The sequence below is a fragment of the Phyllostomus discolor genome, chromosome 14 (assembly GCF_004126475.2).
Source record: "Phyllostomus discolor isolate MPI-MPIP mPhyDis1 chromosome 14, mPhyDis1.pri.v3, whole genome shotgun sequence".
In the NCBI taxonomy this organism is placed as follows: domain Eukaryota; kingdom Metazoa; phylum Chordata; class Mammalia; order Chiroptera; family Phyllostomidae; genus Phyllostomus; species Phyllostomus discolor.
In genome coordinates, this window is record NC_040916.2 from 10,881,091 (window position 1) to 10,905,961 (window position 24,871).

General features: G+C 37.3%; 1 protein-coding gene across 3 annotated transcripts in view; it reads left to right on the plus strand.

Moving 5' to 3' along the window:
* Positions 1–24,871, plus strand: part of PPP2R5A (protein phosphatase 2 regulatory subunit B'alpha) — a 67,345-nt gene that overhangs the window by 16,564 nt on the left and 25,910 nt on the right. For all 3 annotated transcript variants that reach the window (XM_036015273.1, XM_028530585.2, XM_036015274.1), the window contains exons 2-3: positions 18,669–18,865; positions 21,911–22,012. In XM_036015273.1, coding sequence (XP_035871166.1) covers positions 18,669–18,865; positions 21,911–22,012 — 299 coding nt within the window. The remainder of the gene's footprint in view (positions 1–18,668; positions 18,866–21,910; positions 22,013–24,871) is intronic.

Here is a 24,871-nt window from a genome sequence, read left to right on the forward strand (position 1 = left end):
CCCCAGCCCTCACTGGATTTTATAGCCAGAGGTAATAGGGGTTTATCTTCCCAGGGCTGGAACCCTAGGCTCTGCAGTCTGGCCTAAGCCTGGAATCCCTCTCTCCTACAGTATCTATCCCAAATTTTTATCTACCACATGTGAATGTGTGACCATCCCTTTGTCCAGGTGAGAAAGAAGTGTGGATTGGTTGCCTCCCATACATGCCCAGACCAGGGATGGCCCACACTGGGGATTGTCCATGTCCAGAACAGGGATGAACCTACAACCCAGGCACACGCCTTGACTGGGAATCGAGCCCTCATCCCTCTGATTATGGGGTGATGCTCCAACCAGTGAGCCACACCAGCCAGGGCTATTTTCTTTTTCTCCTTTTCATGGTATTGTTATACGGTCACATTTATTAATGTTACAAATGCAACAATACATTGTTATAACTATTACTTTACCATCAATAATTACTGTTTTAGCCTAGTACAGTGTTGCTCTATCCCACCTGCTTTGTGCTGTGTTGGGAAATATATTACATATCTTTGTAGTAATGACCCAACACTATCTGCATACATACTAATTTATGTACTTCTTTATCAGTTAAGAGGAGAAAAAATACACATTTATACTTTTATATTAACATAATTACCTTTACTGGTGCTGTGTGTGTGTGTATGTATTTGAATTTGAATTAATTTCTGTGGTCACTTGCTTTCAGCCTGAAGGAATCCCATTAGTGTTGCTTATAAGGCAGGCTAGATAGCAATAAATTCTCTGTTTTGTTTATCTGGGAATGTCTTTATTCAGCCTTCATTTTTGAAAGATAGCTTTGCTGGATGTACGATTTATGGCTGACAAGTTTTTTTTTTTCTTGGAGCAGTCTGAAGATGTTATTCTCCTGTTTTCTAGCTTCTATTTATGCTGAGAAGTCAGCTGTTTAATCTTATATCACTTTTAAGGGACTAGTTATTTTTCTTTTGCTGCTTTTAAGATTTTCAGCACTTTCACTATGACAAGTCTGTTTGTGGATCTCCTTGCATTTTTTCTTCTTAGAGTTTGTTAAGCTTCCTGAATGTGTAGGTTAATGTTATTAAATAAATTTGGGAAGTTTTCAGTCATTATTTCTTCACATATTTTTTCCTGCTCTTGTGTCTTCTCTCATTTTGGTACTCCTTTCCTATGTATTTGGTATACTTTATAGTGTCCTACCTTTCTCTGAAGCTGTGTTCACTTTCCTTCACCTTTTTTCCCCTCTCTGTTCTTCAGATTTCATAGTCTCTCTCAGTCTGTCTTCAGAATTCCCTAATTCATTCTTCTGCTAGTTTACATTTACTGTTAAGTTCTAGTGAGTTTTTAATTATTATATTTTTCAATACAGAATTTTCATTTCAATGCAGCTTCTCTTTTGGTAAATTGTGTTTCTTTGTTGATATCCTCTATTAATTGTGCCACTATTACCTTTTCTTTATTTCTTTAGACATGTTTTCCTTTAGTTCTTTGAATATATTTGTCATGACTACTTCAAAGTAACTTTTTTATTAAATCCAACATCTGATTGCTCTCACAGGCAGTTCCTCTTGCTTCCTTTTTCTTAGTATATGGGTCATACTTTCCTGTTTCTTTGGGTATTATAAATTTTTTTGTTGTAAATTGGACATTTTAGAGAATACAAGGGTGGACAAAAGTAGGTTTACACTTGTAAGTACATGAAACACTGTTTATTTTTGTATTATTATTAATTATTATATTTTCCATGTGAACAACTGTAAACTTACTTTTTGCCCACCCCTATATATTGCAGGAACTCTGGGTATTGGTCTCACCCCTCAGGGCTTGTTAATTTATTTGTTTAGTGACTGGTTGAAATTTTCCCCCAACACAGTGTTAGGCCTCTAACGTTCCTCTGAGAGGTGCAGTTTTGGGTATGCCATTAGTCACCCTGAGATGACAGTGGTTTTGGCAGGGCTCTCTTTGTCTTTTCTTAACCACACCCCAAACTTTAATCCCCTTAATTTTCAGCTGATTGCTTAATTGGTTTCAACAATGCCCTGGGCCATACATTGTTTTACAGACTAATAGTATCAAATTCAGGCTCCCTTGAAAGACTAGTTCCAGAGTTCAGTGTTCAAGATTTGTTCTGAAACCTTGGAGGGCTTCTCCAAGCTGTTCCTTTGTCTGGTGTTCTGCAAACTCACCATCTATAGCCTGTGTCCTCACAGAATCTACTATTCTCCCATTGCCTTTCATGTAACCCCACTGGTTTTTGTTTTTGTTTTTGTTTTTGTTTAGATATTCAGGTGATGAGGATGCTGGCTTTTCTCATGCCCACAGCCACCTGTTTCCAAGGTTAAATTCTAGGCCAGTGCAGTCAAGAAGAGGGGTCCCCTTCTACTTTCTGCCCAACTTCCACTGGTGGGACAGTCTCTCACCTTTAGTGCAACGCCAATGAAAATAGTGAGGCCCTGCTTACTGAATAGTGAGGCCTTGAACTTTTCCATGCTTTGTTGCAAATGAAGTCAGTTCCTTTGGGAAGAGATGTAACAGGTGCTTTATGGTTTGCTTCTTTCCCCAGGCAAAATCTCTGAGCCAGGGTTCTGGGAGGGAGTTGACAGTGGCATGCTCCTGTGTGAGTGACACCCCAATATAGTAGCTGGGTGTGAGAGGGAGAAGGGTCAGTAGCCTGAGATCTTTTTGGCTTGCCTTTTACATTGTGGAGTGCCACTGCCTTAGAGTCCAAGACTAAAGTACTCGTGCCTCACTGTTCTCATCAGTGCTGCACCAGAGTGTGTCTCATAAGTAGAGGTTAGGCAGAAGAAAGAAGGGGACCGCTCTTCTCAACTGCATTGGCCTGGAACTTAGCCTCAGCAACAAGTAGCTGTGGGCAGGATGAGGAATGCCAGCATCCTCCTCCTCACCTAAAGAAATTTGTCTGACTGGGAGCTGGAGGTAGAGGGGTCCCTATGTTCTTCTATGTACCTTTCCTGGATGGAGTTTAAGCCTAACTGAGCTGGGAGGAGGGAGGGATGTAGTTGTCATAGTTTAAATACCCCAGACTCTTGCTTTTCTCACCAAATTTTCATAGATATTCTTGGATAGGTGTTTCCTCATTTGTTGTTTGTTTAGAACCATTTCCAGGGCTTCCAAAAGTTGTTTCAAAATAAAATTGTTTTCATTAGTTTTGCTGGGGATCAGGTCTTTGGGGCTCCTTACACCTTGTCTTGATAGAAGCTGATTTTGTGTACTAAAATTTTAGTTTGTTTTGTAGTAATAATTACCATATTTTTGGGTCATAAGACACACCTAGGTTTTAGAGGAGGAAAATAGGAAAAAAATTTTTGAGGCAAAAAATGTGGTAAAATATTTAATAACATAAATAACATAATATTTCACCAATGTAAATGTAAACAGAATTGAACAGCATTAACAACCATTATTCCTCCCAAATGGGGGGTGCATCTTATAGTCCGAAAAATACAGTAGTATTTTAATCTATCTTAGGAATTCATAGCTTTTAGGTATATAATCATACCAATAAATTTGCAAACTTACAAGAATTGAGAAAATCCTTGAAATAAACAGCTTCTGAAATCGACACAGGAAGAAACAAAAATTTGAGTAAATCTTTTATCTATTTAATTGAATCCTAATTAGAAACAATAGGAGTGACTCAGCTTTCACAGGATTCTACACCCTGGCTTTCTAGGTTTCTAGCTAAGGCCCTAGACATTTTGGAGGAGAGATAAGGTGCCCTTGCTGTGTGCTGTCTGAACCTCTGACCCAAAGACAGTGATGGGTAATAATTACTGTTGTTTTAAGCCACTAAATTTGGGATACTTTTTTAGTAAGCAGTAGAAAATGAATGCACTAAATATCAATCTGATTATGGTTTGGCTTTTCCTGTTGGTATGCTTTTAAGAACACATAATTAGAATACGGGAATAATTTTTCATCCTAAATTAATAAATTGGCATTTATAACTTTTTTATGAACTTGGTTAATTTGTATTTGTATTGTGTGTGATACAGAGAAACCATGTATCTGAGTGTATAAGGCAGAGGAATAGACGCAGACATTGAAAATTCATTGTGAACAGCCCTGGCTGGTGTGGCTCAGTGGATTGAGCATAGGCCTGTGAACCAAAGGGTCACTGGTTCAATTGCCAGTCAGAGCACGTGCCTGGGGTGTGCAGGAGGCAACCATGTATCGATGTTTCTCTCCCTCTCTTTCTCCCTCCCTTCCCCTCTGTCTAAAAATAAATAAATAAAGTCTTTAAAAAAAAGAAAAAGAAAATTTATTGTGAACATCATGCTTCTTGGCAAACTTAAGGATTTCTTAGATTTAATGGCATCATCTTCCTAAATAGGTATCATAAACTAACATCAAAGAGTGCAGTGTTAAACGTCCTTACAATATTTTCCTAAAGAAATTTACTTCAGAAATTTCTTACAAAGTTTACTAATATCAAATGAATCAGTGTAGTCATCCAGGCTGTATGCGGAACTACATAGGTATTATTTTCCTCAAATAGTTTATTGTGTGAACCTTGAGAACTCTTGTGACTGGATCTTTTCAGAAGGAATCAGCCTTGGAAGTCATGTAGCCTCACTTTTATGAACTAGATAGAGCAGGGGTGTCAAACTCATTTTCACTGGGGACCACATCAGCCTCACTGTTGCCTTCAAAGGGCTGAATGTGATTTTTAGGACTGTATAAATGGAACTACTCCTTAACAGTTAAGCTAGAGCTCGGTGCTGCTGCCCAGTGGAAAGAAGGTGCTGGGCCGGATAAAACAAGGTGGAGGGCCAGACTCAGCCCTTGGGCCTTGTGTTTGCCACCTGTGAACTAGACCATCACTTCTGAGATAACTGACTCTGTTCCCTAGAAGCAAGTCAGTAAGTGTAGCCCACATTCACATGAGTAGAAATAAACTCCACCTTTTGAAGAGTGGATGTCAAATAATTTGTGGACAAGTTTTAAAACTATTACACTTGATAAGCATGGGTTGAGAACAAGGGAAGTCTTGTAAATATTTAACAGTATTATACTAAAATATCCTGCCTGATTCCCTATCTCATAACAGGGGGTATGGTTATGTTTAATGATCCTGGTAGACTTGAATTCCTTTGGCTAAAGTTTTTTCTTATTGGATAGTGTTTGGGTGGGCACTGTCTTTATTTACTCCTGAAGAGAATGAAGAATAATGATGGGAGAGTGCATTCTAACCAGTGCATGTGCAAACAGACCATTCAGGAAACTTCAAATATCAGTTATTATAGGCTGTGAAAGGGAGGATTAATTGGAAGTGAATTGGAAAGGTAGTGCACCTCAGTTTCTCCTCCTCTCCTTTCACCCTCAACTTTAGTTATCTTTGTTACATTTTTAAGGTTGGTAACATTTTCTATAGCCATAATCAAGTTTTCTATAAGTTGTAAGTTGATTCTAAAAGTTCAAAGTGAACAAGACTTATGTGTTTTATGACCACGTATAGACTTAAGAGCTATGTATTACTACATCTCCTTCCTTATGTAGATTTTTAAGTATTTTCTGGAGTTTGTAATTGAGTTTCTCTTTCTTTTCTTGTACGTTTAACATATTCTCAATTTTTTCCCCTCCAGATATCCATATACAGGGGTGTCCAACCTGCGGCCTGCGGGCCACATGTAGCCCAGGATGGCTGTGAATACGGCCTAACACAAAATCGTTAAAAGTTACTTAAAACATTATGAAATTTTTTGTGATTACATGTCACATTGTATTTAATGTGTGGCCCGAGACAACTCTTCTTTCAGTATGGCACAGAGACACCAAAAGGTTGGACACCCCTGAGATAGGATATCCTATTCATCCTCCTGTAGAGAACAGTCTCATGTGGCCTTTGTCCTCCTGCTCTAAATGGCCCGGCTGCTCTCCAGCTCTCTAGGCCTTTTTGGCTTCTCTGGATCGCTTCCCTATTCCTGGATTCCATTGCTTTCTCTTTTTCCCTTATTGCTGCTTCACATCCTCAGGTAATTTGCTAAGCAAGGTCGTGAAGGTGCTAAAGTTCCCTAGTACACATTTGCCAGTCTGAAAATGCCCTTAGTGAACAAAATGTTTTATTGATATCGTTAGCTAGTTACATAGTTCTAGATTGGCATTAGAATTCTAATGGCATAGCCACATTGTCTTCTGGCATCACTCTTGCTGATAAAAAATGTGATGGATATTTGCCTCTGGTTCTTTTGTAACGAAAGAATTTTTTATTCTGAAAATTTTTAGTCTTTTCTCTTGGGCATCTGTAATATCACAATGCTAAGTTATACCTTTGTTTGGGGTTATTTCTTCCTATTTGTTTAGGCTTCTTTGTTATAGGCTTTCCTTGAATACCTGCTAATTCTTTTTTCTATTAATATGTATGAGTGAACAAAAATATCACTGTAGAAGTAGGATGGGGTATATTGACTCCTTATTTTAGAGTAATTGGACAGGGGATTGGGTAAAAGCTAGAATCTATGACTCTCTGGGACTATGCAGTTTCTTTAGGTAAGGACCTTCCTTTTTCTTTCATTGGCCTGGAGTATGAGTGTTTGACTGTCTTTTGGAGTGGGGTAGTAGACTGTTTAGTTGCACGCAGATGTATATAATTCCCCTATTCTCAGCTCATGTTTTAATCCCCTTCTCTATTTCATCAGGCTTTTCTTATGTGGAATTCTGTAGGAGCCTTGTCTGCAATTCCCTGTCTAGGAGGTGACTTCGTCTCTTTGGGTTTTGTCACTTGCCATTTACTTATGTATTTAAAAAAAACACTTAATTTTTTTTTTAGAGAGTGGAAAGGAGAGATATTTGTTGTTCCACTTCTTTATGCATTCATTTGTTGATTCTTGTATGTGCTTGACCAGGGATCAAACCCGAAACCTTGGTGTTCTGGGGTGACATTGTCACCAATGAACTACCTGGCCAGAGCAAGACTTCTTCGTGTATTTTGAGTTTTCCAGAAATTTGTTGAAGTGCGTTGCCTGAGGGCCCAGTCTTCTATTTTTTTTTTGTTATTGTGGGTTTATATCTATTTGTTTACTCTTTTTATTTTCAAATTGTATTTTATTGATTATGCTATTACAGTTCTCCTGATATAGCCCCCTTTGCTCCCCTACACCCCCACTCCCTCAGGGATTCCCCCCACCATGTCCATGGGTCATACCTGTAAGTTCTTTGGCTACTGTACTTTACATCCCCATGGCCATTCTGCAGCTACCTATTTGTACTTCTCAATCCCCTCACCTCTCACCTATTCTCCCACAAGCCCTCTCTCATCTCTTTATCATTAACCTCTGTCGTTTTAATTATGATGTGGCTTGGGGTGGTCCTCTCTGCATCTATCCTGTTTGGGACTCTGTACTTCCTGGACTTGCATGTCTATTTCCTTCACCAAATTAGGGAAGTTTTCTTTCATTATTTTTTCAAATAGATTTCCAGTTTCTTGCTCTTTCTCTTCTTCTGGCACTCCTATGAAGTGAATGGTGGATTGCTTAAAGTTGTCCCACAAGCTGCTTACACTATCCTCATTTTTTAAAATTCTCTTTTCTTCTTGTTTGTCTGGTTGTTTTTGCTTCCTTATGTTCCAAATCATTGATTTGATTCTCAGCTTCATCCACTCTACTGTGGTTTGCCTCAAAATTATTCTTTATTTCAATTAGGGTATCCTTCATTTCTAACTGGATCTTTTTTAGGCTCTTAAGGTCCTCATCAAGTTCCTTGAGCATCTTTATGACCAGTATTTTGAACTCTGCATCTGATAGATTGCTTATCTCCATTTCATTTAGCTCTTTTCTGGAATTTTGATCTATTCTTTCCTTTTGGCACTGTTTCTTTGTCTTCTGGTTTTGGCAGTCTCCCTGTGTTTATTTTTTTTGTAATATATTTTATTGATTATGCTGTCACAGTTGTCCCATTTTTTTCTTCCCTTTATTCCCCTCCACCACGCAATACCCCTCCCACCAGCATTCCCCACCACCCTTAGTTCATATCCAAGGGTTATATATATAAGTTCTTTGGCTTCTCCATTTCCTATACCATTCTTAACCTCCCCCTATTTTGTACCTACCATTTATGCTTCTTATTCCCCTTACCTTTCCCCCAGTCTCCTCCCCCCCTTGCTGATAATCCTCCATGTGATCTCCATTTCTGTGATTCTATTCCTGTTCTAGTTGTTTGCTTAGTTTGTTTTTGCTTGTGTCATTTTTAGGTTCAGTTGTTGATAGTTTTGAGTTTGTTGTCATTTTACTGTTCCTATTTTTGATCATCTTCTTTTTCTTAGGTAATTCCCTTTGACATTTCATATAATAAGGGCATGGTGATGATGAACTCCTTTAACTTGACCTTATCTGGGAAGCACTTTATCTGCCCTTCCATTCTAAATGAAAGCTTTGCTGGATAGAGTGATCTTGGATGTAGGTCCTTGCCTTTCATGACTTCGAATACTTCTTTCCAGCCCCTTCTTACTTGTAAGGTTTCTTTTGAGAAATCAGCTGATAGTCTTATGGGCACTCCTTTTTAGGTAATTGTCCTTTTCTCTTGCTGCTTTTAGGATTCTCTCATCTTTAATCCTAGGTAGAGTAATTATGATGTGCTTTGGTGTGTACTTCCTTGGGTCCAACTTCTTTGGGACTCTGAGCTTCCTGGAAGTCTATTTCCTTTGCCAGATTGGGGAAGTTCTCCTTATTTTTTGAAATAAATGTTCAATTTCTTGCTCTTCCTTTTCTCCTTCTGGCACCTCTACGATTTGGATGTTGAAATGTTTAAAGTTGTCCCGGAGGTTCCTAAGCCTCTCCTCACTTTTTAAAATCCTTGTTTCTTCATTCTGTTCTGGTTGAATGTTTATTTCTTTTTTCTGCTCCAAATTGTTGATTTTAGTAGTTCTGGTTTCCTTCCCTTCGCTGTTGGTTTCCTGTAATTTTTTTTTTATTTCAATTTGCATAGCCTTCACTTCTTCCTCTATTTTGCAACCATAGCCAGCCATTTCTGTGAGTATCCTGATTACCAGTGTTTTGAACTCTACATCTGATAGGTTGGCTATCTCTTTATTGCTTAGTTCTATTTTTTGAGCTTTGATCTGTTCTTTCCTTTGGGCCATAGTTTTTTCTGACAGAGTGCCTATTTCATTCTAAGGGGCGGAGCTTTAAGTATTTGCCATGGCAGGGCAACCCATGTGCTAAGTTGTGGTGCTATATGTGGGGGAGGGGTCAGAGGGAACAATGCTGCTTGTTCAGCTCACCATCTTTCAGTCACTTCCCCCACTTCTCACAAGCAAATTGGGCCCTTCTGGTGCTTATTCCCAGGTGGGTGGGTTTATGTACATTGTAGGACCCTGCGGGTCTCTCCAAGGAACTCTCTTGTGAGGCTGGGAGTTTCTCCTACTGCCACCACCCCCACAGGTGTTTCCAGTCAGAGGTTTTGAGGCTTTATTTCCCTGCACTGTAACTCTCGGTTGTTCGGTCTGTGTGGCTCCCCAGTTGTTCCTCCTGGTTTATCCACACACAAATGTGGGACTGCCTAGTCCACCAGCTGCCGCCTTGCCATGTATCCTCTCCACCCCAGCTGCCTGTCTCCACCCCTCCTACCAGTCTGATCAGCACAGGAGTTTTGACCTGCTCCGTTTCCAACCTGGGCCAGTTCATTCCTCTTTAGGCAACCTGGTGGCCCCCTGCTCCCAGGAAGCTGAACTTAGTTCGGACACCCGATTGGCATAGCTCACTACAGTCCAGAACTCTTGGGCTCATGTGATCCTCCTGCCTCAGCCTCCTGAGTAGCTGGGACTACAGGGCCACATCACTGCACCCAGCCTCTAGCAGTCTGAATGAATGTTTCTTAACTCCTTGGTTGTCAGACTTCCATACAGTTCCATTTTCTGGCAGTTCTGATTATTATTTTTTTTTAATTTGTTGTCCTTCTTTTGGTTGTGTGACAAGGCAAAGTAGATCTACTTTCATCTACATTTTGGCTAGAAGTCTGTTAATATGTATTATTAGGTGGAGTTGCTTTGATTCTGTGTCTTGGTGTAGTGTGGCCTAATGTATGCAGTAGGTGTCCTGTAGGGTCCAGTGGCACATCATCCCCTATCAATCAAGCTGGATCCTTGAGGTGCGCCCTTCGTGTGGGCTGCACGTATGCCTTCCTCTTTTAGTGTGGCCATGGTTGCTGTTGGCAGATCAATGGGAAAGATTTTCCCAGGCTAGTCAGCTGAAAGGATTGGCTGTGACCACTTAACACCACCCTCCACCCTCCATGGAGGATCAGCTGTACCAGGAGCAGGGTGGTGGGGCTCCAATGTGGTCCATAGCTGCCCACTGGGCGTGCTGGCCCTAGGGTTTCCCAGATGTTGCAGGTCAGTATCAGCCCCCATCTGTGCTTTGTATGGGGCCACCCTGCCTGAGTTATAAAGCAACCTGAGATGGCTGCTACTTGTGCTGGGCTTGGAGATTTCCAGGTGAAGCCAAGCAGTGAATCTAAGCAGCTAGTTCTGGGCCTGGGGCTCACTGGGACCAGCTGCTGCTTGTTTGAGAGGATTTAGAAGTTGTGTAGCAGGAGCCAAGATGAGCCATTCATACAGAAAAGCAGCTTAGGTGGGGCGAGTCTCTGGTGATCCACAAGGTGGGTCAAACGGCATTAGCCAGGTTGATGGAATTTTAGATTTGGCAACAGTCTGCTGGCCCTTTTGGGAGAGGGCCCAGAGAAGGGACAATGACCTCTACTTGCCTTGATGCCAGAAACCTCAGCCTCCCCTTGCACACCACTGGTGCCCCTCAAGCTGCCACCCTGGTGCCAGAGCCCAGAGGGAATGAGCCTGAGTAGGTGAGTCTGTGTGTGTGGTTCTTCAGGAGGAACTGTTTGGGGCTCCAGAAGTTTCTTCCACTGACTCAATCCCCGAGGGTTTTTGCAGACAGAAGTTGTGGGGACTTACCACCTGGCATTGGAGCCCTGGGCTGGGGGGCCTGGTGCGAGGCTGGGACTCCTCGCTCCCAAGATATCCCTCCGGAATTTTTATCCTCCACATATGGATGTGGGGTCAGCCTGTTCTGCATCTTTTCCCTGCTACCAGTCTGGATGGGTGTGATTTCTTTAATTCTGTAGTTGTCAGACTTCCATTCAACTCAATTTCTCTCAGTTCTGAGCAATGGTTGTTCTATATTTCAGTTGTAATTTTGTTGTGGTTGTGCAGAGAGGCAAGCCTGTCTGCGCACCCTGCCTTCTTGACCAGAAGTCTCCTCTCTTATTCTGGAGTGAAGGGGAGGAGATAAACAAATTTGGAATTTTTGACTACTGGTAATATGCATTGTAAATTTCTTAAGATTTTAAATAAAGCTATTAAAGGAACAGTTGATATTTCAAAGACATTAGTCTTACACTTTTTCTTGCATTCTAGGTGATTTGAATCCCAGGTTCATTGCAGATTTACTTTGTGATTTTAGGCATGCAGTGTAGTGTGGCATCTTAACAATACTTTACATATTGTACAGCAGTGGCTCTCACATGTTTTTTGAGTGCAAACTATAGTGAGAAACATTTTATTTTATAACTCAGTACTCAGATACAGTTTACGAAATAATACTCTTACATGCAACATGCTGATACTTTATATTTTAAAATTTCTTATTGTGACCCACTAAAACAATCTTCCTACCCAGGAATGGGTTGCAACCCACACTTTGAAAAATAGTTTTTTAAAACAGTATTTCTTGAAGTGTAAGCTAGATACATCTTCAAGTTTGCTTATTGAAGAAAACTTAAGAATTTAGAAATAAGTAGGGATGACCTACCTGGGCTTTGTGAGTTTCAAAAGTTGTGTTAAATCTGGGATATGAAAGGTCTCACTCAGCAGAAGACCATGCAGGGAATTCTAAAGTGGTGAGAACTTTTTAGTGGGATCAAATTTCAGTCATAATCAAATAGAAGACAATTAAGATGCACTTAAAAAAACTCTTCTAGTCAGATTTAAAGATATATTTTTCAAAGCAAGGCACATTTGTTTTTTAGATAAAATTCCTTGCTTTTGCAGTGTTCTTGTATCTTTTATAATTTTCATGCTGAGCTTTTATACTGTGGAGTCATTAATATTTTTAGAAGAGCATTTTTAGTAAATCCTTAGCTCTGATGTTATTGAAAAAATAAATGTAAACTGGTATTTCATCCTTATATAATATCCTTAAGTTGTAATCAAGTTTCCTTTAAGCAACATATAGGCTTAAAGTTTCTAAAATTGTCAAATATGATATACTGTGATACTAATTAGTGGTTGGAATTGCTCCTAGGTAAATACTTAGGGAGGTCAAAATACAGGGTCTGGCAGAAGTAACATCTGCTTGAGTATGGTTGGTAGGGTAATAATATGGGTGTAATAACTTATAGTTTTAATTTGAACATTTCACCTAAAATGTCATATGGTGTGCTTGAGTATGATGTTAATATATTACATAGTTACATGCTTATGATTTTGTAATAAAAAGGGGGTATTATTTGTGCCAGACCCTGTATACTAACAGGTTTATGTATAGGCTGGAGTTTTCCTCTTCATTCAAATAGCAGTCACTAGGATTTTAAATATGGATTCTTTATTTGCTCCTGATACATTTACATATTTTAGAAGAAATTAATATCCCTTGAAACAGATACATGTTATCATTTCAAGAAGACCTGATTTAAACTGCTCCAACAAAAATTTTGGGTTTTTGGCAATAAATTTGTAGGTGACTGAGCAAACAGATACTATGTTGTACTTTGGGTATGATGCAAAAACAATGACACTGTCACCATCCACCATTCCAGTTGCTGTGTGATGTAATACTGTAAGGTGTTCTGAATTTTTCCTTTGAACTTATGTGTTTCCAGAAGTGTTTTTATTTTTAAACCTCTCAGTGAAATACCTATCACCATAAGAATCAGAATGGACATCATTCACATTGAAAATGGCAAATGGATAATCAACATTAGCCTAGTAAAAATAGTCAAGTAAAAACAATGTGTGACATTGCTGCCGAAATGTAAGACATTGCCAGACTGAAACATCGTGGAGTACGACAGACATTTGCAAGCATTCCTGTAATGGTGAAGCTGCAGCATTAAGTGGCCTGTGTAGATACTGTCAGTGCTTTTTACATTTAATGGATACAGTTATTATGCATTATTTTTCTCACAAATTTTTATTTATATTTGTGAAATATAGCCAGAACATAGTCTGATCTTTTTTCAACCTATCAAAATTAATTTTTCTTTTTTTCTAAGGAGAAAATTCAGTGTAACTGATGTTTTAGAAAGGTGCCTAAGATTTGGGACATACTAAACATTTACAACTGCAAAATATTTTACAATCTTTTTAATGATGTAAACTGTCATCATCACGTTTTCTTACTAGGATAACCATCCTAAAAATGTTTTACCTGTATAAAAACGTTGCATGTCTTGAACTAAGCCATCCAAAGGTGTAGTCAACAGTAGCTTCTTCTCTCATTTAACCTTTTACAATCTACTCTACTCTTCCACACCTGTTTCACCTTAGCTGCCAAGAAACTCAGCACAAAAAAGTACTTAAAATAATAGCAGTCAAAAACCTTGTAGTTTCTATAACTTTACTGCTTTTAATTATTTTATTTTTAATTGTTCTATTTACATTTACTCTTTCAAATTTTTTCAAATTCTTTTTAATTCCAGATTATGTAGAGAATCGGCCCTGTCTATATTGTAAATAGCAATAAGTTTTACATTTATTTATTGACTGATAACATTATTATTTTATGTTGTGTACTGTTCCCACTTGAGGATGGGAAATCTCTAACTTTCAGAACTAACCTCAAGGGACTGTTTTGAAAGTTAAATAAATTCACACATATGAAACATTCAGAATTATGTTTGGCATGAAGCAAGCACTAATGTTAGTAGTATTATAATTTATTATGTAGCACAGTGGACTGTTCAGTAGAACATGTACTTACAGGAAGGGTTAGGTAGAAAAAGATTATTCTTTAATATCTAAAAATAATTGAGGATTGCGCCCCAGCTGGCGTAGCTCAGTGGATTGAGCGTGGTCTGCGAACCAAAGCATCGCAGGTCCGATTCCCAGTCAGGGCACATGCCTGGGTTGCAAGCCATGGCCCCCAGCTACTGCACATTGATGTTTCTCTCTCTTTCTCCCTCCCTTCCCTCTCTGAAAATAAATAAAATCTTTAAAAAATAAAAGAAAAAAAGTAAAAATAATTGAGGATTGGAAACTTTTATTTTTATTTTAGCTTTTATTTTTTAATTGTGTTTTTCCATTACCATTTATCCCCTTTATACCCCACTTCCCCTGCAGTCACCACACTGTTGTCCATGAGTCCATTTTCATTTTTGCTTGATCCCTCCACCCCCTAACCTCCCCCCACAGCTGTCATCCTGCTCTCTGTCTATGAGTCTGTCTCTCTTTTGCTTGTTAGTTCAGTTTGTTCATTGGATTCCACGTATGAGTGAAATCATATGGTATTTATCTTTCTCTGACTGGCTTATTTCACTTAGCATTAATGTTCTCCAGTTATATCCATGTTGTTGCAAAGAGTAAATTTTTTTTCTTCTTTTTTTTTTTGTGGCCCAGTAGTATTCATTGTGTAAATGTCCCATAGTTGTTTCATCCACCCATCCACTGATGGACACTTAGATTACTTCCATATCTTGGCAATTGTAAGTAATTCTGCAGTGAACATAGGGATGCTTATGTTCTTTTGAATTAGTGTTTTGGGGTTTTTTGGATATAGTGTGAAAAACTTCTATTTTAATTCAGCACCAAAGGAATCGAAATGTTAACTTCTTTCTAAATATTTCTAATGTTTGGGAAAATCCAGATATGACCTGTTCCACCCAAGCTTTCAGTAATGCTGGGATGTAGTTCTGGAAGAGAGCAAACAAATTCAAATACCAGTAAATCTTTAGGCTAAGAGATGGGTTACTAAACAGAGAAGCTATGAAAAACATTAATTTCTTTCCAGAAAAGACATAAGAATTAGGCGCCCAGAAAAGAAACTTCCTTTTTTTTCATGTAGCATGTTTCTGAATTGACTATTTATCAGTCTTGTCTGAAAATCATTTTGTGTCTTCTAACATGTTAGCCATAGGCTGCTAACATGTGGTGTAAGAAAAAAATGCTTTCCATTTGTATTCCACTTTGAAATACATGATGCATTTACCTTCATGATCATTATCTCATTTAATCCATTTAAATCTACCAAGAAGGTAGGTTATTGATAAAAATGGTCATTGTTATAAATTCTTAAGGATAGACATGATGTAATGATCCAGTTTATGCCATTTTGGTATCCAGCACCAAATTTGAACTTTCCATTGTTCTGTAGCCTGTTTTTCAATATATACTCTTTATTCTTTAAATCTAGTGTTTAAGCATCACATATTTTTTAATCCCTTTTATATCCTATGCTAGATGTATAAGAAATAAAAGGAAACCCTGATAAGTGAGTGATCCTTGCCTTTGAGGAATCGGCAGTATTTTGGGGAGGTGGGGTGGAGGTGATAAAAGAAATATTTGTTAAATACAAACCTAAAGATACTAATGTGTTCTCCCAACTAGTACTCTCTCGACTCTGTGATTGAGATTGTGAGTACTATAGATGTTCAGAGAAGAAAGGGATCTTTGTATCCTGATCTACCTAAGGGAAGTTTTGTGAGGAATAAGATTTAAGTTTATTCTTAAAGAGTAGGATTTGGGAACAGGAGAAAATCTAGTAAGGTATTTCAGGGAGGGAAAAGAGTATGAACAAAGGCATGTCCTTTGGAGAACAGGAAAAGGAGAGATTTCACATTGAGGAGGTAGGGGGAGGAAAGAGAATAGGACTGGCTATCACATATTAAAATAGGATATTTATGAATTTGTGTTGCTTTTAACGTGAGAAAAACAGCTAAAAAATATTTAAAGACTGTTAGAACTGAGTTAACTTCTAGAGGTATGATACCTATTTCCCCAAACCATCATTATAATGGAATTTAATTATATGTAGACATATACACACACACACTATAATAAAGACATAAAGCCATATAATAGGGATATAGATGTTTTTCTAAATAAGGATTTTAGTTAGTAACTGAGAGAACTATGGGGATTCCCTGTACAATATGAGTTGAGGATTCTTACAGCTCAAATAGTCACCCCCTTCTAGTGTAATACACACTTAGTCTAATAAGTTTAGCCTAATTCGGAACCTTACAAAAAGCAGAGGTGTCCATCTTCTAGTTTTGAAAACACAGTATTAAGCAGCCCTGGCTAGTGTGACTCAGTGGATTGAGCACCTGCTGGCAAACCAAAGGGTTGCCAGTTCAATTCATTCCCAGTCAGGGCACACACCTGGCTTGCCGGCCTGGTCCCCAGTGGGAGGAGGTGCTTGAGAGGCAACCACACATTGATGTTTCTCTCCCTCTCTTTCTCCCTTCCCCTCTCTCTAAAAATCTTTAAAACTTAGTATTGAGCAGACATCTACTTATTAATTGAAATCAACTCAATACCAGTTTTAAGTGGACGTCATTTATTAATTGAAATGAAATGCATATCCCCATTTTAACTTGAAGGGCAAGCCCCTAGAGGATTTAAGTAAAAGGCCATTTGGGGTACAACTGACTTCTCATAGAATAGCCGATTCTGCTTCGAATGACTAATGATCATTTTGTGATGAGCAAGGATAGTGAATTTGTGAGGGTATGACTAATAAGGTTATATGCAGTTTGTATGCCAGATGGTTCTTCACTCTGAACCCCTATAGAATGAGGTTTAGTTCTGCGGTAAAGATAACTATTTAACATGTTATTAACTTGCTATTAAAAATCACAGCAAATTTAATGGCCTTTTTATAAAGGATACATTTAAAACATTCCCACTTTAGAACAGTTTCATTAAAGGTGATCCTAAATAAAAAACTTTTGACTCTTTATATTTTTACTTCAGAAGTCATATAAATTTTGTCATTCTTTATAATACCCACATTTGTTTCATTGTAAAAAGAATTGTTTTAAATTATCATTCCATAAAATTGACCAGTCAAAATGAGTTTAGGATATCTGACCTGCTACATTTTAGCACAGTACCTTATCTACACAGTACCTTTAAGGACAGCAACTTGAATACAGTTGCGTAGTAATTTCACTAGCTTCCTGTCCCCTAAGAATTTAAAAAGCATAGGCACCTTTGGTTAGGTTATCATTTTTATGAAGATACCTACCTTTATCTTCATGTAAAGTAGGTATTTGTTTTGAATGGAGGAATACTTTGTATATAATGAGCTAAGTATTAGTATTGAAATATGATTTTTAAAAATGTAATCTCAGCCCTGGCTGGCGTAGCTCAGTGGACTGAGCGCGGGCTGCGAACCAAAGCACTGCAGGTTTGATTCCCAGTCAGGGTACATGCCTGGGTTGCAGGCCACAGCCCCCAGCAACTGCACATTGATGTTTCTCTCTCTCTCCCTCTCCCTCTCTCTCTCCCTCCCTCTCTCTCTCTCTCTCTCTCTCTCTCTCTCTCTCTCTCTCTCTCCTTTCCTCCCCTCTCTAAAAATAAATAAATTCTTTAAAAAAATGTAATTTCAGTATAACAAATTTAAACACCTGAACTAAGTGAAAGTCTTTGTTTACAGATTTGAAAGTTCAGAATTATTTTTTGAATGTTGGGAACAAAAGGATTTAATGCATTTGTTAGAGTCAAATCAATATAATGTGCCCATATTTTTGTAATAAGAGGTAAAACAATAAACATTTATTGAATGTATGTTTATTGAATGGCACATAAGTGCCAGATACTGTGCTAGCAAGACAAAGGGAGCTTGGGGAGGGAGAGGGGGAGATAGATAACAATAACACTTGTTTTTGTTGTGTTTAGGGGCCTCGTATTCTCTAGGGGTGTTATTGCCATGTAGCACAATAAATTTAAAATAGAGATAGGCACCTTTGATACATTTGGATAAAAGTGGATTAACAAATGTTTCAGTGCCATAGAGAAAGCTTCTGAGAGGGGAATATGCTTATATTGAAACTTAATAAATGGAGACAGTTCCCAGGGTGGGAATGTGGGAAAAGAGCGTTCAAGACAGAGAAAAAAGTGTAAATTTTTCAGGAAATTGCCAGGAGTATGGTTTAACAAAGTGAAATGGCATGCTGGAAAGTACCAAGAGATGACTTGACAGTAGGCAGCTGCATTCTTTATGTAGTCTTGAGGAGTTTGAGCTTCAATCTGTAGTTTTTGGAGGATATTTGAAAAGTGCTGAGTATGATCAGATCTCATTTTAGCAAGATTTTAGCTTTTGAAGTAGTTCAGAATGAATCAGGAGTAGTCATGGTTATGGCACCGGCAAGAGGAGTAGTTAGGTTACCATTTATGTAATCTAGATGAGAGATGATAAATCATTAAAATGGCAGTGCAAATGACAAAAAAGTGTGTGGGGGGGGAGATTCCAGATATGTAAAATACACAGACTCAATGGTATTTATGACTGATTGTGGGTAGTTAGAAGAAAGAGTCCATATAAATCTGTTTCTGTCATGAATGATGTGATTAGATGGGTAAATTTCTCACTAGATTTTTGAGAGAAGTTTTATGTATATGAAGAGCTTCTATAAAATTAATAAGCATATAAAGGTAACTTCTGAGTAGTTAATTTTAAGTTTCTTTTTTTTATTTATAGATGCCACTTCAAATGAACAACAAGAGCTCTTCTGTCAGAAGTTGCAACAGTGTTGCATACTGTTTGATTTCATGGACTCTGTTTCAGACTTGAAGAGCAAAGAAATTAAAAGAGCAACACTGAATGAACTGGTTGAGTATGTTTCAACTAATCGCGGTGTAATCGTTGAATCAGCGTATTCTGACATAGTAAAAATGGTAAGCTTCTAGACTTATATTCCTCAGATTTATATAAATTCAAGTAATATCTGAGGTGTAATTATGAATTAATGAGATCTTTTTTTAATTAAAGATTTTATTTGGGTTTTTTTTTGGGGGGGGGGGAAGGGAGGGAGAAAAGAGAGGGAGAGAAACATCGATGGGTTGCCTCTTGCATGTGCCCCCAGGCAGGGACCTGGCCGGGAATGAACTGGCAACCTTTTGGTTTGTGGGATGACACCCAACCCATTGAGCCCCACCAGTCAGGGTGAGACTTTTTTATTTTTTTAAGATTTTATTTATTTCTAGAGAGAAGAGAAGAGAAGGAAGGAGAGAAACAGCAATGAGTGATTGCCTCTTGTGTGCCTCCAACTGGTGACCTGGCCTGCTACCCAGGCGTGTGCCCTGATTGGGAATTAAACTGATGACCCTTTGTTTGGTTTGCAGGCTGTCACTCAATCCACTGAGCCACACCAGCCAGGGCGAGACTTATTTTTAATAAATTTGTAATAATTAATGGACTCAGAATGTTTTTAAAAATAGCCCATTTGAAAGATTATCCATTCATTTCAGTGATGTTGGTATTGTTTATTATAGTTGGGGAATTCAGTAGCCACAATGGCTAGTGGCTACAGTATTGGGTAGTACAAATCTAGATCTCAGGAGAAAGATAGGCTCAAGATTATACAAGACTGATAGATAATTAACGTCATGGGCCTGAATAGTCACCAAGAGAGAAAGTCTAAAGGGAGAAGAGAAGACCACTGGAACACCAAGGGTCTCTCCACATTTCATTGGTGGGGAAGGAAGTCAGATCTAAAAAATTCTTATTTAGGACATTTTTAATATCATGTTTGTAGATTCTATAATACTTGAATTTTAATGAAAACTCAGGACTTTTCAGAAGTTAAATAATATTAATGTTTGCAATATGTGATATGAAAAATACTGCCAACTTTTTTGAAGATTAGGGTACTGTTTATTAATAGTTCAGCCTTATTCTTCATCAGACAGTAGACATTCGTTTAAGATGTTTGTATGCATACTAACAAAATAAAGGAAGATCAATTGGAATAATTAGAGAGTCACTGAGTCCATAATTGAAGTGTAAATGTTTACAGGGTGTCAAAGGTCATAGCAAGTATAACTTAGAGTTGCCTTCATTTCCATCCCCTTGCTAATATGTGTTCTGGGGGAAGAGCAAATGTGTAGAAAGTTAAATTTCACCCTAATATACCAGGTGGGTTTTTTCTTTTATCACATTGTGCTAGAAGACTTGTTAAAGGACTTAAGAAATTTTGGTGGGGGTTTTTTTTTTTTGGAAAAATTAAAATAAAAGCTTTAAAAATTTTTGAAGGTTAGCGATAGAACATTAATCAAAATGAAATTGGCATTCTCAACTCCCAGAGACAGTCAAAGGTGACAGTTTGAAAATATAAATAGTGAATATTGATAGGCTGCTTATTTGTTTTGTTTTATTTTGTGTTTATCATTAAAAAATGTTCAGGGAGAACAGCAACATTCACAGTAGTGTTTCCACTGATTTCAAATGGTTTGTACTCAGTAATTTTGAAAGTCCTTGGGAAGATACTTTATTTTTATCTCTATAAAGTTGTTGCTTAGATATTGAAAGTACTCAAATACTTGAGTCATATTATTCTGTGATTGCTATATACTAATAAATTTTGGGATTTATTTCTTTTCCCAAGTAAGAAGGTGTGTGTGATTCAGCTTGTGGATATTTGTTTTAGATTAAAAGTGAAGTCAACTCACCAACTTAGTCCTTTAAAGTTCAAATCTTTGGTGTATTATATATAGTTAATTTTCTAGCATATCAAATTCTATGTTATTACTTTCTAAGTCTTGTGATTATAGTAATTGACTGTTAGCAGTTATTTAGCCTACCAGAGATGCCACTTCATAAGAATAGTTGGAAATTGTTTACACTACTACATTCCCCTTGTCTCGTCCTCTATTCCCCAAATAATTTATCTCAAATGACCAACCCAGCAAAGTATGCCTTTATTGCTGACTAAACTAAACCATTTGACTTGTTAGCCTGCACATCATTCTTCAAAGAATTGTGAATTGGGACCACAATCTGTCCTTTACTAGGGAAAAAGGATATGTAGTTTACCTTGGTACTGAGATAATGTGAAAGATGAAATATATGTCCTATATTTCACTGAATCTAAAATGAAAACTCTCAAAGCACTTCCTGATTTCAGAGGTTAATTTTTTAAAAAAGGCTCAGAATAGATGAAATACAATAAAATAAATTACCATGAGGTATTTTAAACGGTCCGTAATAGCAATGAAGACGTTCTGCTCCTTCCCTCCTCTTCCTTAGTGTGTGGTATGTATATATAAGAATGGAGATATTTTACCAAATTTGGGGTTATAAGATAAGTAAATGGCTGGGTTAGAATATAGGGGAAGTTGTAGAAAAATGAAAAGAATCAAGTTAGGGATAGGTAGAGTTAGGAACTTGATGCTTCCAAATTGCTCCCCTACCCCAATACACTTCCCTCCGTTCCTCTACTTTTTTTTTTTTTTTTTAAGAAAAACTTGGAAAGAACTTGTAATTTGTTTAAAAAGATTGTATTTATCTTTAGAGAGAGGGAAAGAGAGGGAGAAAAGAAAGGGAAATATCAGTAAGTGCCCTGACTAGGGGCCAAACCCTCACCCTGGCATGTTCCTTGACTGGGAATTGAATTGGCAACCTTTTCATTTGAGGAATGATGCCCAACCATTTAGCCACCTGATCAGGGCAACAGCTTGTAATTTAAGGAAGAGAAATTCGGAGTGAAGAGAAATTCAGAGGTAATCTGTAATCTTCAGTAGCTTGCTGTCTGAAGAAGTCAGACAAAAACTAATGCCTGCCTTCTTCATATCTTGAAGATGTTTATAGGGTTTTTTTAAACTAAGCTCAGCCACAATTTAACTTTTTTCTTAAATAAAGTTATCTTAAAAGTATTGCATTTTCCATTGTTGAATTCAATTACATAACACAGAACATAAATCTAAATTTATTTTTCTTTACAGATCAGTGCTAATATCTTCCGTACCCTTCCTCCAAGCGATAATCCAGATTTTGATCCAGAAGAGGATGAACCCACACTTGAGGCTTCTTGGCCTCACATACAAGTATGGAACATAATTATGTATTGACAGTTTTTATATTTGTGATATTCTGCTGAAATCATGACTCCTTCAGATCTGAGTGTCTGTTTAAAAGATTTTACTTGTAATACCTTTTTAACATTATTTTCTTCCAAAACTGTTTTCTCTTTTTTTATTGTGATAAAATACACTTACCATTTAAACTAGTTTAAAGTATACTTATTCAGATGCATTAAGTACATTCACAATGCTGTGCAACCCCTACCACTATCTAGTTCCAGAACTTTTTATCTCCCCAAATGGAAACTCCCTTGTCATTAGCAGCCACATTCTATTCCACCATACTCACAGCCCTGATAACTACTAATCTACTCTCGCTCTGGATTTGCCTGTTTTGGATATTTAATATAAATGGAATTATATGGTATGTGAACTTTTGTATCTGGGTTTTTTCACCTAGCATAATATTTTCAAGGTTTATCAATGTTGTATGTTTATCACCACATTCCTTTTAATGGTGGAACAATATTCTATTGTGTGGATATACCTCATTTTGTTTATCAATTAATCAGTTGATGGACATTAGGGTGGTTTCTACTTTTTGGCAATTGTGTTTAAAGCTGTGAAGAACATCCATGTACAAGTTTTTGTTTTAACATCTGTTGCCTATAGTTTGGTATGTTGTGTTTTTGTTGTCATTCATTTCAAGATGTTTTCTAATTTCCCTTGTGATTTCTTTTTTTATTATTTATTTGAATATGTGTTTAATTTCTACATTTTCATGATTCCCACATTTCTGTTACTGATTTCTAATTTTATTCTATTGTGGTTGGATAATAAATACACTCTGAATGTTTTCAATCCTTTTAAATTTATTAAGGCTTATTTTATGACCTAGCATACAGTCTTTCCTAGAGAATGGTTCGTGTGTGTTTCAGAAGAATGTGTATTCTGTTGTTGTTGGATAGGGTGTTCTGTAGAAATCGTAGATCTAGTTGGTTTATAATGTTCAAGTCTTCTATTTCCTTGTTAATAATCTTCCGTTTAGTTCTAACCATTAGTGAAAGTGAGATAATTGAAGTTTCTGACTATTACTGTTAAATTGTCTACTTCTCAGTTCTATCAGTTTTTGCTTCATATATTTTGGCGGCCCTATTGTTAGCTACATATGTTTATGATTGTTATACAGTATCTTCCTTATGGATGGCTTTTATCGTTAGAACTATTAAAATAGAGTTTCTGTGTTTCTTTCGTCTGGCGTTAGTATGGCCACTCAGTTCTCCTTTGCATGATACATCTTTTCCATTCTTTTAGTCTGTTGATTCCTGGAATTTGAATTGTTTCTTGTAAATGCATGTGGTTGGATCATGGTTTTTTATTTTATTTATTTTTAAGATTTTATTTATTTTTTAGAGAGAAGGGAAAGGAAGGAGAAAGAGGGGAAGAGAAACATCAGTGTGTGGTTGCCTCTCATGAGCCCTCCACTGGGGACCTGGCCTACAACCTGGGCTTGTGCCCTGACTGAAATTGAACCTGTAACCCCCTGGTTTGCAGGCCTGCGCTCAATCCACTGAGCCACAACAGCCAGGGCAGATCATAGTTTTTTAAAATCGATTTTGACAATACCTATCTTTTGACTGGAATGTTTAATCCAGTTACATTTAATGTAATTGCTGATAATGCAGGCTTTACGTCTTCCACTTTGTCATTTTCTATATGTCTTATGTCTTTTTTGTTCCTCTGCTCCTCCATTACTGCCTTTTACATTAACTAGGTATTTTCCAGGGTACCATTTTATTTCAATTCCCATGTTTCTTTATAATTTTTTACTCATTTTCTTAGGAGATACCTGGGGATTACAATTAGCATCTTAAAACAATCTAGTTTGGTCAAATACTAATTTGAAATCAGTGATTTTTAAAACTTTGGTCCAATAGATCTCCATTCCCTCCTTTATGGTATTATTGTCGTATTGGGTTGGCCAAAAAGTCTGTTTAGTTTTTTCCATAAGACACATTTTTCATTTTCACTAATAACTTAATTGATTTGGATATCTTGAGTATGTCAGCTATCTCCTACTAGTGACTTTCTAGTGGATAGAGGCCAGGGGTGCTGCTAAACGTATTCTAGTGCATAAGACAGCCCCACAGCAAAGAATTATTTGGCCAAAATGTCAAGAGTACCAAGAAACTTTGCAAACCACTTCCGACACGTTCGATCAGTCACAGCACCTTCTCCATACATGGCACAAATCTTTTCTTGCATTTTTACCTCTCCTGAAATAATATAAATAAAGTATAATACTTCAAAAATGTTGCATATCTTCTTCTATCTTCAGTATTAAAATGACTGTACAAAAATTCACCAATTTTGATGTTTTTTTTAAAATGCATGCTGATATGACAGCTGTCACAATACAGTCTAACAGAATAGTTTCAAATGAAGTTAAAGACAACTAAGCGTTACTAGAGCCATCGTATGGAAAAAACTTAGTGGACTTTTTGGACAAACCAATACAAATTCTTACGACATTTACTTCATACCTTTTCAGCTTTATTTTAACAACAATAAATTAGACCTTCCAAATAATTCAGTGTCATCACTTTTTCTTTTTTTAGACCTCATGAATTTCTAAAGATACAATTATACACATACAGATGTGCCTTAGTTAAATGGAACAAAAGTTAATATATACAAATTCTAACTAGAGAAGTAAACATTACAAAGTATGGTGAAATGGAAATGAATCTGGTGATAGACCTCTACTGAAATCCTAGTCTGATACTTTTCTACATGTATGCTCTTGGGTGAGCTACTTCTCTGTAACCTCCTTTATAAAATTGGGGTAAAACAGGGTTGTATAAAGATTGAGTGGGGTGATGT